The following is a 17,024-nucleotide window of genomic DNA, read 5'->3' on the forward strand; positions in this document are numbered from 1 at the left end:
GCTAAAATAACAGCACAACTGGTTGTCTCTCCTTGAATGATTATGAATGATGAGTGAAATAATATCCTCATTTCTTGAACACACAAACCGTTCAATTAATTTTAATGGTACAAAACCAATAATTAAAATAAACATTGAATGAAATGAAATTATGATTATAATAAAATATAATATAATATAATTATATAAAATACTTAATTTAAAATTGTAAAATGGAAAATTATTAATAAGGTTATGATAATCAATTTTTTTATCACAGAAATTGTTCTCAAGTTTATGGCTTTGGAATCAAACCGACTGAGAAAATAAATCGTATTGATATTTAATGAAATAAAATAAAAACAACAATTAAACAACAATTTTAAAGTTGTGGTTTGAATTTGGAGAATATTTTTTTATATTACTGATGACTGTTGATGTATTTAATAAATTGTGACATGAACTATGTTACAGTGGATCCGCAGATAGAGGTTGATGTAAGACCGGCACCAGCCAGCACAGCAACTACTGCTACACCGAGACCAACAACAATACAGGACTTTGTCACAAAGGATGAGGTGCTAAAGGCATAGATTCTTTGGGCTTTACATGTTATAGAGTCCCACCAATCATACAGGTCCTGTCAAGGTATTGGAACACTCTTTCACAGGATGTTCCCAGATAGCGGCATTGCATCACAATTTCAATGTGCAGAAAAGAAGGCTTCCTTCTAAAACGTATTTGGTCTTGCACCACACTTCACAGCGCTTCTGAAACAAAAGGTTAACAGCAGTTATGTGATCCTCTTTCATGAGTCCTTGAATTAAAATTATCAGAAGAAGCAGATGGATTTTTACATCCGTATTTGGGACAGTGATGAGGTAAAATCACGATACTTGGACTCAAAGTTTGTCGGCCATTGTACTGCTGATGACATGCTAGAGGAATTTAACACCGTGTTGGAAGGTTTAAATCCACGCAACCTGATGCAGATCAGCATGGACGGGCCTCGCGTGAATTGGAAGTTCCATCGCAGCATGCAATCACAAATGGAGACAAATTACTGGAAATCCTTGTTGGATGTAGGCTCATGTGGACTGCACATCCTCCATGGTGCGTTTCAGACTGGCGTGGAGAAGTCGCAGATAGGAATTTCTTCACTTTTAAGGGCCCTATACACCCTCTTTCGTGACTCACCTGCGCGTAGAGAGGACTATCTTCATGTCACAGATGGCATCAAGCTACCGCTAAAATTCTGCAAAACAAGATGGTTAGACAACTCACCCTGCGCACAAAAAGCGATAGAAATATGGGACAGTGTTTGCAAGTATGTTGGAGAAGTGAGAAAAGAATCAGTTCCTAACCCCGACAACCAGTCCTTTTCCACTTTGAAAAAAATTGTTCAAACTCCCCTCACACTGGCAAGATTGAGATTCTTTTGCCGTATCCCAGGAAATTTCGCCATTCCTGACAACCTATCAAGATGATCGGCCCTTGTTTCCTTTTATTTCACTTGATTTGCATGAGTTGATACTAAGCTTACTTCAGAGATTTGTAAAGCACTCAGTCACAGAACCTCTCACACCTGTAAAGCTGGCATCGTTTGATGTAAGAAAAGATGACAGCTACGCTGATCTGTCCAAGATTGACATTGGACTGGCTGCCGACAAAGCTCTGAAAGAAGCTGTTCGCTCCAAGAAAGCATCCGATAGAGCAGTTTTCGAGTTTCGCAATGAATGCAGATGGCTTTTCATGGAATTAGTGTCAAAGCTGATTGAAAAGGCACCAATCAAATATGCCCTTGCCAGACATTTAGCATGTCTGGACCCAAGACATTTCAATGAAAAAGAAGTAGCCATCCGCAACATGCACAGCACAGTGAGTGCCCTTTGTGACGCCAAATGGATAACACCAGAAAATGGGGATGAGACTGTCCGCCTGTACTCAAGATATCTGACTGACGCTTCAGTCAAACACGCACATTTCGATCGAAAGAAAGATCGCCTCGACCATCTGTGGCATGCAGACATTGCAAAAAAGCCGGAGTTCAGTAATCTGTGGGAGGTTGTGAGACAACTTTTGCTACTGTCCCATGGACAGGCTGCAGTTAAAAGGGGCTTCTCGATAAACAAAGAAATTGAGGTGGAAATTCTGAGAGACGAGTCCTTAGTTGCCCAGAGAGTAATCTGTGATCATCTTCACAATGTCGGAGGATTGCAGAAAGTTGAACTCGACAAGAAGCTGCTATTGTCTGCAAGTGCTGCACGAAGGAAGTACCAAGATTACTTGGATGAGCAGAAGCGAAATAAACAGCTGGCCTCTGTCTCGGACAGAAAACAAAAGATAGAAGAAGAATTATCGCACTTAAAATCATGCCAAAAAAAGACTCAAAACAGACATTGACTCGATGCAAAAAATGGCGGACGAGTTTTCATTGAGAGCAGAAAGAGAGAGAGATTTGTCATTTTTAGTAAAGCTAACAGTTTGAGAGAGTCCTCCAAAAAGAAAGAAAAGGAATTGATAGAGTTCGAGAAACTTGTGGTAGAAAATGTTAGGCTTCTGAGAAACCTGTAAATGCTTGTGGCACTTACGGATGACATGCTAGTCAGTTCAACAAAGGTGACTTGTTGATAACAAGTGACATTAAATGCAAAAACTTCTGAGAAAGTATGTAAAAAGTATTTTCTTCACAGATTTATTAGTATATACATTTTCTTGTCTCGTACGATAAAACAGTGTTGTGTGAAATTGCCTTTAAATATTGCAGCTTAATTGCGGCTTTTAAGATAAGTATGTAAAAGTGTTTTGTTTTTCCCAACATTTGTAGTTTTTTTAATTGATATATACGTTTACATATTTCATGCAGTAAAACAGTCTTGTGTGTAATTGCCTTTTAAGTTTACATATTGCAGTTCAATCAGGACTTTTAAGATACGTACATGTATCTGTAAATGCTTGTTTATGCAAAAAAAATTGAGAAAGTATGCAAAAGTGTTTTGTTTTGTTAGCAAAGATTTATAGTTATTTAATTAATATACATGTTTTCATGTTTCATACAGTAAAACAATATTGGGTGAAATTGCCTTTACTTACATGTATTGCAGTTCAATCATGAAAACAATTAATAAAAAAAGACTGATTATAGAATTTTGTGCGTTCCTTCAATCAGTAAATTGTTGAACACAAGGTATAACACAAGCATTATGTTTCCTTGAAAATGACAATTTGTCCTGGAAAACTCCTGGAAAACTCCTGGAATTTCATTCAGTCAGGACTGTCCGAACCCTGTACCTGTAGCAAGTCACAGATCTAATCTGGCCTGACCTGACAATATTGTTCGGCGATAAGTATAATAATCTGAGGATGATTATACTTATCTTATGACCTGACAATCATTTGAGGAAGATGTTATAAGTATAGAATGCCCTCTTTTCGTTGAGTTTCCTCAAAACTTCGTTCAGTTTAATAGTGACTGTTTAAAAATGTAATTGTATGTTGGACAGAATTGACTGAAACGTTTGTGGTGATGATAATTTTGACGTTCGGAAGGTGTGCTCCATGAAAGCCATGATAACCTATTATACACCTCGACGTGTTGTTTGTGCTAGGTACAACCCCCCACCCCCACCTCCTCCCCCGCCTTGGGGATGGGGGGAAGTTAAGTCGCTACAACCTCCATCGTGTGACCCTTAGTCCTCCTGTCAAGTTTGGTTGTGATTGGACACGTAAGCACAATGTATTGCGGTCATAAAACTGTCAGACAGGCAGATACTAAATAGAGTATGTTAGTACGATTCTACATTTCTTATGCACTCCGAACCACTGGATGAAAGAAGTTGAAAAGTAGTGGTTATACTTCGGGTGTGCATGGTAACATTCTACCGAGTTGAGGATGGCCACCTCCAACTTAGATTTTTAGTTTTATGTTGAAATTATAAGTGAGTGAATTATCACACATGTGCTAATGCACTCCTGCATCACTCGACAGAATAACTTGAAAAGTGGATGTTATTGCAAAGCAATAAATCAATCTCTCAGAAGTTGTGCAAGTCATTCTAAAATATGCCAATTATCCGTGTTATCGTATTAAGAAAACGATAATCATTTTAGATGTTGGGGAATGCGTTGAAACCTGTGTGTCTGTTTGTGGGAAGAAATGAGTGGAAACATGGTGGTTGTACTCGGGGTGTTCGTGGGAATGTTTGTTCGTTGGGATGGCCATCAAAGGAAGAGCAGTTGTGCCGAATAGAATGGTCGTGCTTTGTTGTTGTATATGAATAATAAAAACCTGAAATTGAGAAAACTAACTTCTTCAAAAGATCAAGTGGACTATGACTTCACCACCATTAGTGGAGGTGTAAAAGTATCCAGGGTGTTTCTGTGACTGCTTTGGAATGTGTTGAAAGTGTATGTGTAGAAAACAAAAAATATATAAATTTGCTCCAAAAAGTAATTTAATAGCATAAACTATTCTGTGAATGATTCATACCTGATTGAGTGAATTATTTAAATGTAATGTACACATACCATAACATTTCTGAATTTACACCAATAAATGTGAATGGTTTGAAACATGCATTCTGTTGCCTAAAATGGCTGAGAATGCACGAGAGTGTTTTGATCCCTCCAGCAGCCTGGGGCCAACAGTGGGTGATCCCCATCCCATCGACATTAAAGATTTTCATACACCTACTTTTTATTCAGCATACAGGTACTGTCAGACCCCACTATTTTCAGACCCCGCGTATTCACGTTTGATAAAATGTGACCCGCTTCAACATTCGCGGCCCTGTGCTTCGCGTATTCGCTGTTGTTTTCACAGTTTTTCATGGCCGTATTCACAGTTATCTTGCGTTCTTGTGGGCATAGTAACGGTATTTGCTGAGTGTATTCATGATTTTTCCTGTTTTTTTTTCATGGCATTTTTGATATCCCCCCGAGCCCCCCCCTCATGAATCGCAAACCGCCGAAAACCTATACCCCTTTTTCTCATTGAAATAATGCCCCAACATTCACGGATTCGACATTCGCGGCATATTTCAGGAACGAATCCCCCACGAATAGTGGGGTCCGACAGTATTTGAGAAAGTGTGGAGAGCCCTGACTTTAAAAAAGGAATTAAAATGTACTAAGGATACAAACAAAGTAACGACTGGACCTGAATCTGTAATTAAAATCGGCTCGGTTCTTTTGAAGGTTGGAGATTTAAGACCTGTAATGTCGATCCTTTAGAATCTGGACCGTTCGTCACCCGGCCCTCGTTTCTTGGGCTGTTCTTGGCCAGAACCCACAAATTACAAACTGTTCATGATGCAGTCATGCACGTATTGCAGCTCTCGCCACTCACGCAAGCATGTTGTATTATACAAGTGAATATCTCCCCTCCCCCCCCCCTCCCGTTCTCTCCCCCACTTTCCACAGCTGCTTGTAATTGCACGTGCAATCACAGGGTGTTGTTGCTCAGCACCTTTGGCGACACATGTTGTGTCAGTGTTGCTTCGTTACTTTTTCCATTTTTCTGTGCTTTTTTGTCTTTGTCTGTATTATTTCATCCAAATACTCTCTCTTTGTCATGTCTTGTCTTCTGAGCAAAGGAGTAACCCTCAGCTGACAGCCTGCTGACACCGATGGATGACGGGGTTTTTCTCCTTGCTGTGGTTGTGTTCAGTTTCTTGGTATGCCTTTTGTTGTTATTAAAAGCAGCCTTATTTGGGTTTCCTTCGGTGTGATTGAGGAACGACATTTGTTTTTTTTGTTTCCTTGATATTGAAATGGCGGGTGAGCGTTACCACTTTGTTAATTACAAGTCGCTTACTGTACTTGTAAATTATAAACATGGCTTCGTTTCCGTTCCTCCTCGTAAGGTAAAAATTGAAGATGTCTTGTTAGCATTTGGAAATACTAGTACGTGGCCGTACGTGCAAAAAAAAAAACTTTCAAACCGCGAGCCAGAACAACAACCACACAGGCCGTTCCTTCACTCTCGCGTGCCCGTACGTGCGTGCCCGTACGAATGTGCAAACCAAAAAAAAAAACTTTCAAACCGCGAGCCAGAACAACAACCACACAGGCCGTTCCTTCACTCTCGCGTGCCCGTACGTGCGTGCCCGTACGTACGTGCAAACCAAAAAAAAAAAATTCGAACCGCGAGCCAGAAACAACCACACAGGCCATTCCTTCGCTCTCGCGTGCCCGTACGTGCGTGTGCCCGTAAGTGCAACCCCCCCTCCCCCCCAAAAAACTTTCAAACAAACACACAGGCCGTTCCTTCGCTCTCGTAAACAACGACTGGATTGAGGCATTGTGTTTATCTATAAATGCGCATAAGAAATCGAGAAATTATTTGAACACATTAAGTCATCACTATCTGGAAGTGGTGCCTGCCCGTATGGAATGTTCACATGCATTCCACTAATTATCGCTTGCATTGAAGTAACAACTGCTGTGATACTTCCACACACACAGAGTTAATTAAAATCAAGTTTACCTCCCTGTCTTTGCTTGCCATGACATTCGCTGCCATTGACCATTGCCACTCCTACGTCACGGTAACTAAGGCACCGATCCCCTTTGTAACCGGCACGTGACGTCGTCGTCGGCCGGCCGCGCACCGGCCTACGCAGCCACGTGTCCTTTCATTGGTTGGTAAATAAATGGCCATGACTTGGGAAGCACTTGTCCGATTAATATCAAACCTTGAAAAGGCACATACGCAGGTCCTCAGCAATATACCTGGCAAGTTTCAATTAGATCGGAACAGTGGTTGTCGAGAAACAGCGGTCTCAGACACACACACACACACACACACACACACACACACACACACACACACACACACACACACACACACACACACACACACACACACACACACATACATGCACACACACACACACACACATTGCTGGAATTATATATAGATAATTGGCACACAAAATATTGGTGCAGTCTCTCGGATGAACAAGAAGGTCGTTGTGTTTGAGGTGGAGGTGGCTTCAATTGCGGAGCAAGGCCTTTGTGTCGAACCCTACCTTTTTCTTTCTGTTTCCTCTTTGGATACTCCAGCTGTTCAGGTGAATGTATCAAACACCTCTGTTTATGAAAAATGACGAGTTAAGTGCTCAATTGGGCAAGTTCGGTACTATTGTATCTGAAGTAATTATGGTGTCCGTGCACTCAGCAAATTAAAGATTTAAACATGTAATGTCTTTCAGAAAGATAGTGTACATGGTTCTTGCTGAGAATGGGCAGACATAAAATGTACTGAGTGCAAAAATTAATGGTATGGTTACAAAATGGATGCTTCCATGGAGGTGTTGATGTGTTGTGGTCCTGGAGCTTCCGAGCATGTAAAACGATTGTCCTCATGTGGTGACGCCATCAGGCAGGCAGAAACTGGATGCACTGAACCCAACCACAGCCTGTCCCCCCACCTAATGTTGAGCGAGAGATGACTATTAATCCTCTCCTCCACCTAACGTTGAGCAGGAGGTAATCCCGGCCTCCCCCTCCCACCTAATACTCAGCAGGAAGTGATCAACCTTCCCCACAGCCACTGTATGAGATAGGACGAATGATAACTTGGAGGTTGTTGCAACAGTGACCCAGAGAAAGGGTCATAAACAGGTATGTCCTGCAGTAATTGACACAAACTTGTCACAGAGTACAGAGACATGACAGAAGTAAATAGACACCATAATTTTTATAGAATTTATTTTTTGAACATTTAAAGTATATTTGATCCATTTTAATACATACATTAGTATTTGGTAGACTTGCTATTCGCAGATTTCAATGCTTTTACTCTTTCAGGCAGAGAACTAACAAGTTCTGAAAATTTCTGTTGTGGGATTTCTGCCCAGGCTTCAAACAAAAGGTTTAGCAATTCTGCCCATTGATGTTGGTTTCCTGGACTTTTTCTGCACAACTCAAGACAAATATGGCCCAGAGGTGTTCAATGGGATTCATGTCAGGAGACTGACTTGGCCATGGAAGTCGCTTGATCCCATTTCTGTCCTGCCATTCATTGGTCTTTTTTGGAGTGTGGCATGGAGCTCCATCTTCCATGAACAGAATGTTGTTTTTGACCATCTGACCAGTGGAGAAGATGGGGCGAAGTCCATCCTCAAGGATAGAAATGTGTATCGTAGAGTTGATGCCAACACACTCCACAAGCTCTGACAGACCAGCGCTCCAGATTGCTCCCCACACCATCACTGAAAAACCACCGTGTTTGACAGTTGGCTGAAATCGGTTGAAAGAAAACTCGTGACTGGGAAGTCTCCAGACCCATACGCGTCCGCTGTCAGAAAATTGAGCAAATTGAGACTCATCTGAAAAACTGACAGTGTGCCAAAACTCCAAGGGTCTGGTGGCCATCTTGTCAGCCCACTTCTTTCTCCTTTGAATGTTGGCTGGTCTAAGAAGAGGTTTTCTCCTCGCTGCTCTCCCATAGCAGCTGAGTTGATGAAGGTACCGCACGGCAGTTCTTGTGCTAACCTGGACCTCCTCTGCAACATCTGCTGCCTTGCAACGGGGAGTTTTCTCAATGGACCGCTTGACAGCTCGAAGACACCTTTCTGAGGGCCAAGATCGACCAGAACGGGAAGCTGTGGATTCCTTGCCTTCGCTGGTGAATTGCACAATCACCCGATTGACTGCAGAAAGCGGAATGCCAAGGTTCTGAGATATCTGACGCTGGCTGACTCCACCTACTGAATGGCCAACAATTCGTCCTCTTTGAAAATCGGAAAGTTTGTGTTCTCCTTGGGTTCGAGGCATAGTTAATTGTCATACAAGACCCAGGAACTCGTTTCTGCAAAGAAATAGTCGAATATTCGTACAAATCACTGAGTAAAACTTGCTTTATACAGATTAAATGAAGAAATTGAAGGTGTCTTACATCTGTCATGTCTCTTTAAGGTGCTGCTTGTGTCAAATTGTCAGGACCTTCAAGATTCCTCTCTCTCAGAGGATGCATCATGTTTGACCGAGATATGCACATGACCCGATCATGACTGGGAAACTCCTCTGTGACTCCAATTTTGACTCCTCAATAAGACTGATTTATTCGAAGGGTGGGTTGACTGTGGAGTATTTGCCACTGTTTTAATTACAACGGTTAAAATAAAATAAAATAAAAAACATGCAAAAAGGGCTTCAAATGCTCCCTCTTTCTTGCTATGTTGTTCTTCTCATTCTTTCTCTCGCTCTGGTTCCTTCTTGCTCTCTCGTTCTTTTTTCTCTCTCATTCTCTGTCTCGTTCTCTCCCTTTCGCTCTCTCATTCTCCCTTGCCATTTCTCTCTTCTTTTGTTTTTTTTTCCCTCCAGACAGCTGCAAGTTCCTGCATGATAGATCAGACTACAAGCATGGTTGGCAGATCGAACGAGAGCTGCAAGAGGGCAGATATGGGGCTGTTGGTGAGCTAAAGGCAACTCCTCTGGTGGCTTTCATGAATACCACAGTATTTCTTATTTATTCTTGTACAGATATGAATTCAAAGCAAGTTTGAGAGGAAGCAATGTATGATCATCATTTGCTATCATACATCTTACGATTGTGTTTGGCATTTTAAGTGTTGAATAATTTTCCGCTTCAAAGGTAGGTGAATACAGCTCCCACTTTTGATCCATCAATTGTTTTGCCATAATAGAGTGAAAATGTTGGTTTTGGGATCTTAAATTGACTGCCCCTAACACTGACACCCCATAAGTGCACACATTGACAGAGAGGGACCAAAGAACTAATTAATCCCTTCAACAAACGAATGAAATTTTCAAACGAGAACAGCACTTGGTGGAGGGCTTCCCTCCACCAGGCTGAACCGTCTACGTTTTGCATCGCACGGATAGGGCGGATCTGGATCTGGACCGGAGCCAAAATCTAATCGGCTTGTTCTTGTCACCGAACCAACTCATCCACAGTTTTATCATAACTATTCCACAAGTTTTTGAAATGTCATGCTATATAGCATTTTTGGCCCGATCTCTCAATGGTGATGAATCATTTTTATACGCCCGATATATATATATATATATATATATATATATATATATATATATATATATATATATATATATATATATATATATATATATATATATATATATATATATATATATATATATCGGGGCGTATTATGTGATACCGGTCGTCTGTCCGTCTGTCTGTCTGTCTGAAGTCTAACTCCCAAAGTTTTCAACTTTCACGTTTCATATTTGGTACATAGGTACATACTGTGGAGACGGTGTGTCGCGACAAACGTTTGTCATCTAAAGTGGTTGCCATGGCAACCAGGATGCTGTTTTCCATGTAGTAGCACAATTCTGTATATACCTTCTTGTTCTTCATAAATTGACGTGTTTGAATATATAATTGCGTGCGTGCGTGTGTGTGTGTGTCACAGAGACTTTTTCGGGCGTATATTGTGCTCACTTGCGCTCTTGTTAAAATTCTAATTGTCGGATCCGGGTTATCACCAAAATCTAATCAGTTCGTCCTTGTCACACACCCAACCTGACCACAAAATTTCATCTGGATCCTTCCGCAACGTTTTGAGATATCCTGTACACAGACAAACAAACAGACAGAAAGGGGTGTAAACATAAGCTCCTTCACCTTCGGTGGCGGAGGTAACAATACAGGAGCGAGACAACAAAACATGTTCGGGGTTTGAAGGTGTTCGGGGCTCAGTGACGATCCTCTAAAGAGCCCTTGAAACAAACCTTTGAGAACAAGAAAACTTCACAACTTGGTCCATGAATCATGATCCTGAAATGGATGTGGATACTTTGAGACCTGGGAGAACTCCATTCCACCTTCTGAAATCCGCATATGGAGATGACGACCAACGACAAACAAAAACACACATAAGCAAACGCATACAAACAGCATGATAATTAGTATGATAATTCCCCCTGCTTCTATGATATCTATAGTTTTCATGTACGGAATTGGGGTATTATAGTATGATTTGCAATAGCCCTTCCCACTGGGGGTGGTGCGATGCCATACATATTTACAAGGAGAGAATTGGGTCCTCCCTACCCCACCTTGAACTCCAAGGAGTATTAATTAATTTTACTGCACTAAACCTCCCGTGGCACACTCCACGTACAACCACCAGTTTTCAACTCATTCTGTCCACTGTTTAGGAGTGCATACAAGTCGAACAAACACACAGACAGACAGACACTTTGATAAAGTTTGATAGTTTGATAAAGAGGGAAAATGAAATATACAGAAGATTAATATTCTTTTTAAAAGACACAAAATTCGCATGCAAAACTATGTGAAAACCCCATGAGGAAAGATTGGTGGGGTGTGGGGGTCAGGGTGGGTTCCGTTTCAGTGTCCCTGAACCATAATTGGTTCACGAAAAAATATTCACGAAAAATATAAGTGACCACTATATTTGTTATTGTTGTGTGTGTGTGTGTCTGTCTGTCTGTCCCGAGCATAGCTCCGTGGGATTTGATCCGATCCTGATGAAATTTTGGTGGGAGGTTTATATCATGATCTAGTTGTGTTTTCCTGAAAATGGGCGTGGTTCGCTCATTATGGGCGGAGCCACGCCCAAAAAACATGCGTTTTTAGGGGGTAGCCGATTTCAATGTGCATCTTGTCCTAGGGGTTTTGTCGAATCTGACAGGGGTTTCGGTATTTGGTTAGCCCAATGGCACCTGCATAGCCCCACAGAGCTCGATTTTTCATTTTCATCCCAAGGTCAAGTCCACAAGGTCACGACCTTAGAAAATTGCGAATTGTGTTTTTAGGGGGTAGCCGATTTCAATTTGCATCTTCTCCTCGGGGGTTTGTCGAATCTGGCAGGAGTTTCAGTATTTGGTTAGCCCAATGGCACCTGCATAGCCCCATGGAGCTCGATTTTTCATTTTCGTGTCAAGGTCACAAGGTCACAAGGTCATGAACTTCGAAAATTTCGAATTTTGCCATAAAAATCAGACAACCGCCCAAACTTTGAGAGCGAGGATGACAATATTTTTTATGCATAATCTTGAGGTCATTCCCCACATAAAGTGAAACCATTTTTCTCTATCTCGAACACCTTGCCCGTGGCGCCCCCTTTAAGTTTGTTTTTACGCTGATTTAATCAAAGTATGGATAATCCGAGGAGTGCGAAATGCCATATAGCCTATATGATGTTATATTGTTCCTGGAATGTTCCAGAGGAAGTTTTGCACCAAAGGTCGTAATCCTTGACCTTTGACCTTTGACCTTAAAGTTCACAAAGGTCAAATTTTCAAAGTTGTGGGAATCGAACCGGGTTTTCGACCTTCTTCGACGAACTAACTCCAATAAGCTATAGCACGTATCCTGTTTCCTTATTTTAATGTCCACAACATTGTTTTGTGACCTTTAAAGGTTATGCAAAGGTCAAATTTTTAAAGTTGTTTAACGAAACCGGGTTTTCGACATTTTGCAGCTAATAACCCGTCACTCGTACCACATCATGTTGATCATTTTTATAACTTGGTCAAACATTATCACATTGTCTCATCCTTGACTTCTGAAACAATCTACATCGTCAAATACCGCTCGTGAACCATCGTCGTCTTCAGACTTGTTTTCATTTCACCCTCTTGTCATTCACGTCTCAAGTCATTTGCTGCTTTGTACCACATCAATCACAATCTTTAAAAAAAAAAAAATTCTTTTTAATCTAATTGTCTTTCGCCAGGCATCACCCTTTTCTCAATCTCTCTGTCGTGCTCTGCCCAAAGTCAAAATAAGTGCTGCTAATGCAGGCCTACAGCAATGATTGCACTGGTTGGTTTTCCTTTACCTCCTCCTCAGCAGGAAGTTGTAATTTGTTCAGATTGCCAGCTATCATGGTCCTTAAATTTCTCTTTCCTGGCTTGAAGCATGTATTTGTATTTTTTTTTGTTTGTTTGTTTGTTTTTTTCTGCAGAAGAAGAAAACTATGAAGTGAGCAGTGATGAAGATGATCTGCCTTTTAAATGTTTTATCTGTCGAGAATCATTTCGGAATCCTGTTGTGACAAAGTAAGCTTTATTTACAGTACCTTAATGTGAATATTTTATCACAAAGCATCGTTTTGTGAAAGTTTTGTGAGTTTCATGAAAGAGATTTTGTTGCGTTTTTAAAAAATAATAATATTTTTTTTTTTTTTTAGTTCTTTTTCGATTTGTTATTTGAGATGTCATTCGGTTTTGTTTTGTAAGATCGGTATTTATATAACTGTGTACGTTTTAAAATGACTTGTGCGCGTTTGTAATTTCGGTGACTATTGTCTTCCATCAAGTATTTGTTTAACTTATTTGCTCCAGTTGAATATGTCGTTACTTTTAGTGCATAGTAAGTGTAAATCTTGAAAAGTGAATTTTAGTATTTAGTAAGTTTTAATGGTTCATTGCTTTGGGGTAGATACCAAATGGAACTGATAAGTTTTCTCATGTAATCCAGTTCCATACACTGTGGCCAATAAAACATTGAGCATTCTTTTTTTGTTTATTACTGGCCCCTCTGCCCTCAGGTGCAAACATTACTTTTGTGAAAGCTGTGCACTGCAACATTACAGGAAGTCAAAGCGCTGTTATGTTTGTGATCAGCAGACGATGGGTGTGTTTAACCCAGCAAAAGGTCAGAATAAAAAAAAATGTATATATATATATTTACACATTTTGTGCACTTCAGCGTTGATTTTAGTCTTTGGGTCTCATAAGCAAAACAAGATTGGTTCCATCGTTTATGATTATGTCTGACTTTGGGGGATGAAGTGATAGCGTTGGTTGATTGGGAGATATTTTAGGGTTATTGTAAAAGTTTATCTGCAATCTACAAAGGGAAGCTGTTGTCTTGAAGTTTCGTAAACACAATTTTTATTCCTCAACATCATCCCCTGAAACATTTACGCACTTCTCCCATCAGTGTTCAAGTTTTTTTTTTTATAGGCCTTACAAGAAAAATATTATTTCAGCCTTGCAACCAGTTTTCAACAGCAACCGCAACCTCTCAATCAGACACAAAATGTCGTCAGATCTTCCTCCATATTTGGAAAGAGAAAGAAGTTAGATGGTGTGGAAGGTGGGTGAATAAGGTGAATCCACAGCAGTGCAAAGTTACAGTGGAAACATTGGCATTGTGAGCTGGAGCGTGAGAACGCCACCACTCAATTTTCCAAGACATTTCTGTTTGATCTCCTGTCTAAGCTGAAGAATAGACCTGCTTCCCAAAAAGCAGAAGTCATCATGTTTCCTGCTGATGCCTTTGACTTGTATTTTTGTGTGTCAGTGATCTTGTGGACTTCCATTGAAGCTGCTTCTTTTTTGATTTTCGATCAAAGTGATGAATCCCTGTTACAACCTGGGTTACCATTTGAGACAGAAAATGCTGCGTTTCTTTCTCAGAGATGAATGAAAGGTGACTGTGAGGATTGCACGCTTTGCCATTTATTTTCAGGGGAGATGAATTTGGGAACCCATCAGCCAACAACCTTTTTCCTCCAAAGGTATAGCGAGAAGATTGTTTCAAAACCGACTATACTCAATCCCCTTTCTTTCAGGATGATGGAATCCACCACATCAATGTTTTGTTCATTCATTGCTGCTGGTTTTCCAGACATTGGCTCCCCTCACGTGCTCTTCTGGGAACACATCTCTTCTAACTGATTGCTGCTGCTGGCATGGAGGAGTCAATATCTGGCATTCTCATGACACACCATCTACATTTGCTTGGTCACGTAGGGTGCATGCGGCTACAGCAGATGCTGAAGCAGCTGTTTGGAGAACTGGAGAATAAGAGGCCGAGCCATGGTACAAAGAATATGGCTCCAGTTATGCACTGACAGAGTAAGAACCGTGGAACAGTCTCATCACTAAAAGGAGTGTACAACTGACTGGGTAGGTAGAAATGGGAACAACCCCTGCCCCTGTGGCAGGATTTTCACTGCAAAGGAGACCTCATAAGTCTAGGTCGTTTCTGCATCAGTGCCCATGCAGTAACCTCGCGATCCCTATAATTTTGTCCAGGTCATTTACCTTTGGACACAGCTAGCAATGCCTCATAATGGGAAGGAAAATGGGCCTTTGCCTCATGGAAAGCAAACCCAACTGAGGGTAATCTCAGCTCGTTCCATAAACATCGGAACAAGTGTGTATCTACCCTCAGGAGAGCCAGAAAACAAGTCTGAACTTTCAAACCTCTCTCCCTCCTCCAAATCCTGGTGGTGTCTAATCAAATCTGTTTCTGGTGTATGTTCCCCCACCATCCACGCCCTTACCTCAAATGGCCGCACTGCTGATACCGCACTTGAAAAGGCTGAATGCCTAAACTCGGTGTTTGCATCTAAATCATGTGTCCGAAACCCATCGCTTTCTCTCCCCACCTTATCCAGTCGCACCCAACTGTCCTTGGACTCTGTGTCCTTTTCTCCTGACAAGGTGGAGAGTTTGCTGTCAAACCTCGACTCAGATTCTGCAACCGGTCCAGACGGCATCAGCCCACGTGTCCTAAAAACCTGCTCCTCTCCTCTTGCTCACCCTCTCTCTGTTCTATTCACCCTCTCATTTACTCAACGTCATCTGCCATCTGCTTGGAAATCAGCAAACATTACTGACCTGCATAAAAAGGTGCAAAAACAGATCCCTGCAACGACAGACCAATCATCCTTCTCCCAATCATCAGCAAGGTTATGGAATCCATCACCACTTAAAACATTAAATCTTCCTCTTCTCCAATGGCTTGATTTCCAATCATCAATTTGGTTTCAGACCAGGTCACTCTCCCCTGGATATGTTGCTTCTGCTCTCCCAACAATTGATGGAGGTCCTTAATGCTGGACATGAAATCGGAGCCATATCCCTGGACATATCACGTGCTTTTGACAGGGTCTGGCACCCAGCCCTGCTCACCAAACTCTCTTCCCATGGTATCCAAGGCGATCTCCATTCATGGCTCGCAGACTTCCTCTCCTGTCGCAGTCAACGTGTCGCCCTAAATGGAGTTCTTTCATCCCCCCTTCCTGTCCAGGCTGGAGTTCCTCAAGGTAGCGTTCTGGGCCCTGTTCTTTTTCTGGTTTTCATCAATGATCTCTCCGACTCCCTGGATAATCCTCTATATCTCTTTGCTGATGACTCCACCCTCTGCAGTACCATCTGTCATCCCTCAGATCGTCAAGCAGCAGCTTCTTTGCTCACTGCAGATCTGGATAAAATCACAAACTGGTCCAACACGTGGAACATGTCTTTCAATCCAGACAAATCTCACACTCTCACTATGTCTCTTTGAAAGGACCGTTTAGAACCCCCCCCCATCCACTTTCTCAACAATCCTCTGGAAGAAGTCCTTTCTTTCAAGCTTCTGGGTCTCACTATCTGCCATGACCTTTCCTGGGAAAGCCACGTTTCAAATCTCGCCTCCAAAGCCAGTCGCCGACTGGGAATCCTCCATTGTGCAAAGTCCTTCCTCGGCCCACCTGAGCTCCTGACCACATGCAAAGCTTTCGTCCACAGCCTGATGGAGTACTGCTCTCACCTCTGTGCTGGTGCTCCTGCCTCCCACCTTTCTCGGCTTCACCCTGTGGAAACCAAGGCATTTTGGATCATTGACATCTCCTGCGATGAGGCTGAGTTTTTGGACCTCTCACTCTCTCACCGCAGGCAGGTCGGTGGTCTTTCTGTCTTCTACTGTCTCCTCTCCAGTCTCCCCCCCCCCCCCCCGCTCTCTCTACGATTTGTCCCCACCATATTTCCACAGGGCGCTCAAGGTCCACCAACAACCCCCTTCTGGTAAAACTACCAAAATCACGAATCACTGCTCACCTTCACTCTTTCATTCCTCTTTTTCCTGCCTTTGGAATAAACTCCCTCACTCTATTCAATCCCATTCTTCCCTCCAGGCCTTCAAAACAGCTGTTCCCCACCACCTCTTATCATCCCCCATCCAAATCCTTGATCTTTTCTACCCCCGTTAATCAAACCCAAGCCTACCTCCTTCAAATTCCCTGCTTTCCTTCCTGAAAGTCCTTGTAATGTTCCCCGCCGTATCCCTCTCCCTTCCACAGATC

General features: G+C 41.9%; 1 protein-coding gene across 1 annotated transcript in view; it reads left to right on the forward strand.

Annotated features, from left to right (window-relative positions):
- RNF113A (ring finger protein 113A) overlaps positions 1–17,024 on the forward strand; it is a 94,978-nt gene that overhangs the window by 68,426 nt on the left and 9,528 nt on the right. Inside the window, exons 7-9 of the mRNA XM_085873765.1 lie at positions 9,310–9,399; positions 12,909–13,002; positions 13,494–13,600. Coding sequence (XP_085729891.1) covers positions 9,310–9,399; positions 12,909–13,002; positions 13,494–13,600 — 291 coding nt within the window. The remainder of the gene's footprint in view (positions 1–9,309; positions 9,400–12,908; positions 13,003–13,493; positions 13,601–17,024) is intronic.

This window comes from Eptatretus burgeri, chromosome 3 (genome assembly GCF_056783735.1).
Source record: "Eptatretus burgeri isolate ZD-2024b chromosome 3, Ebu_testis_v1, whole genome shotgun sequence".
NCBI classification, from domain to species: Eukaryota; Metazoa; Chordata; class Myxini; order Myxiniformes; family Myxinidae; genus Eptatretus; species Eptatretus burgeri.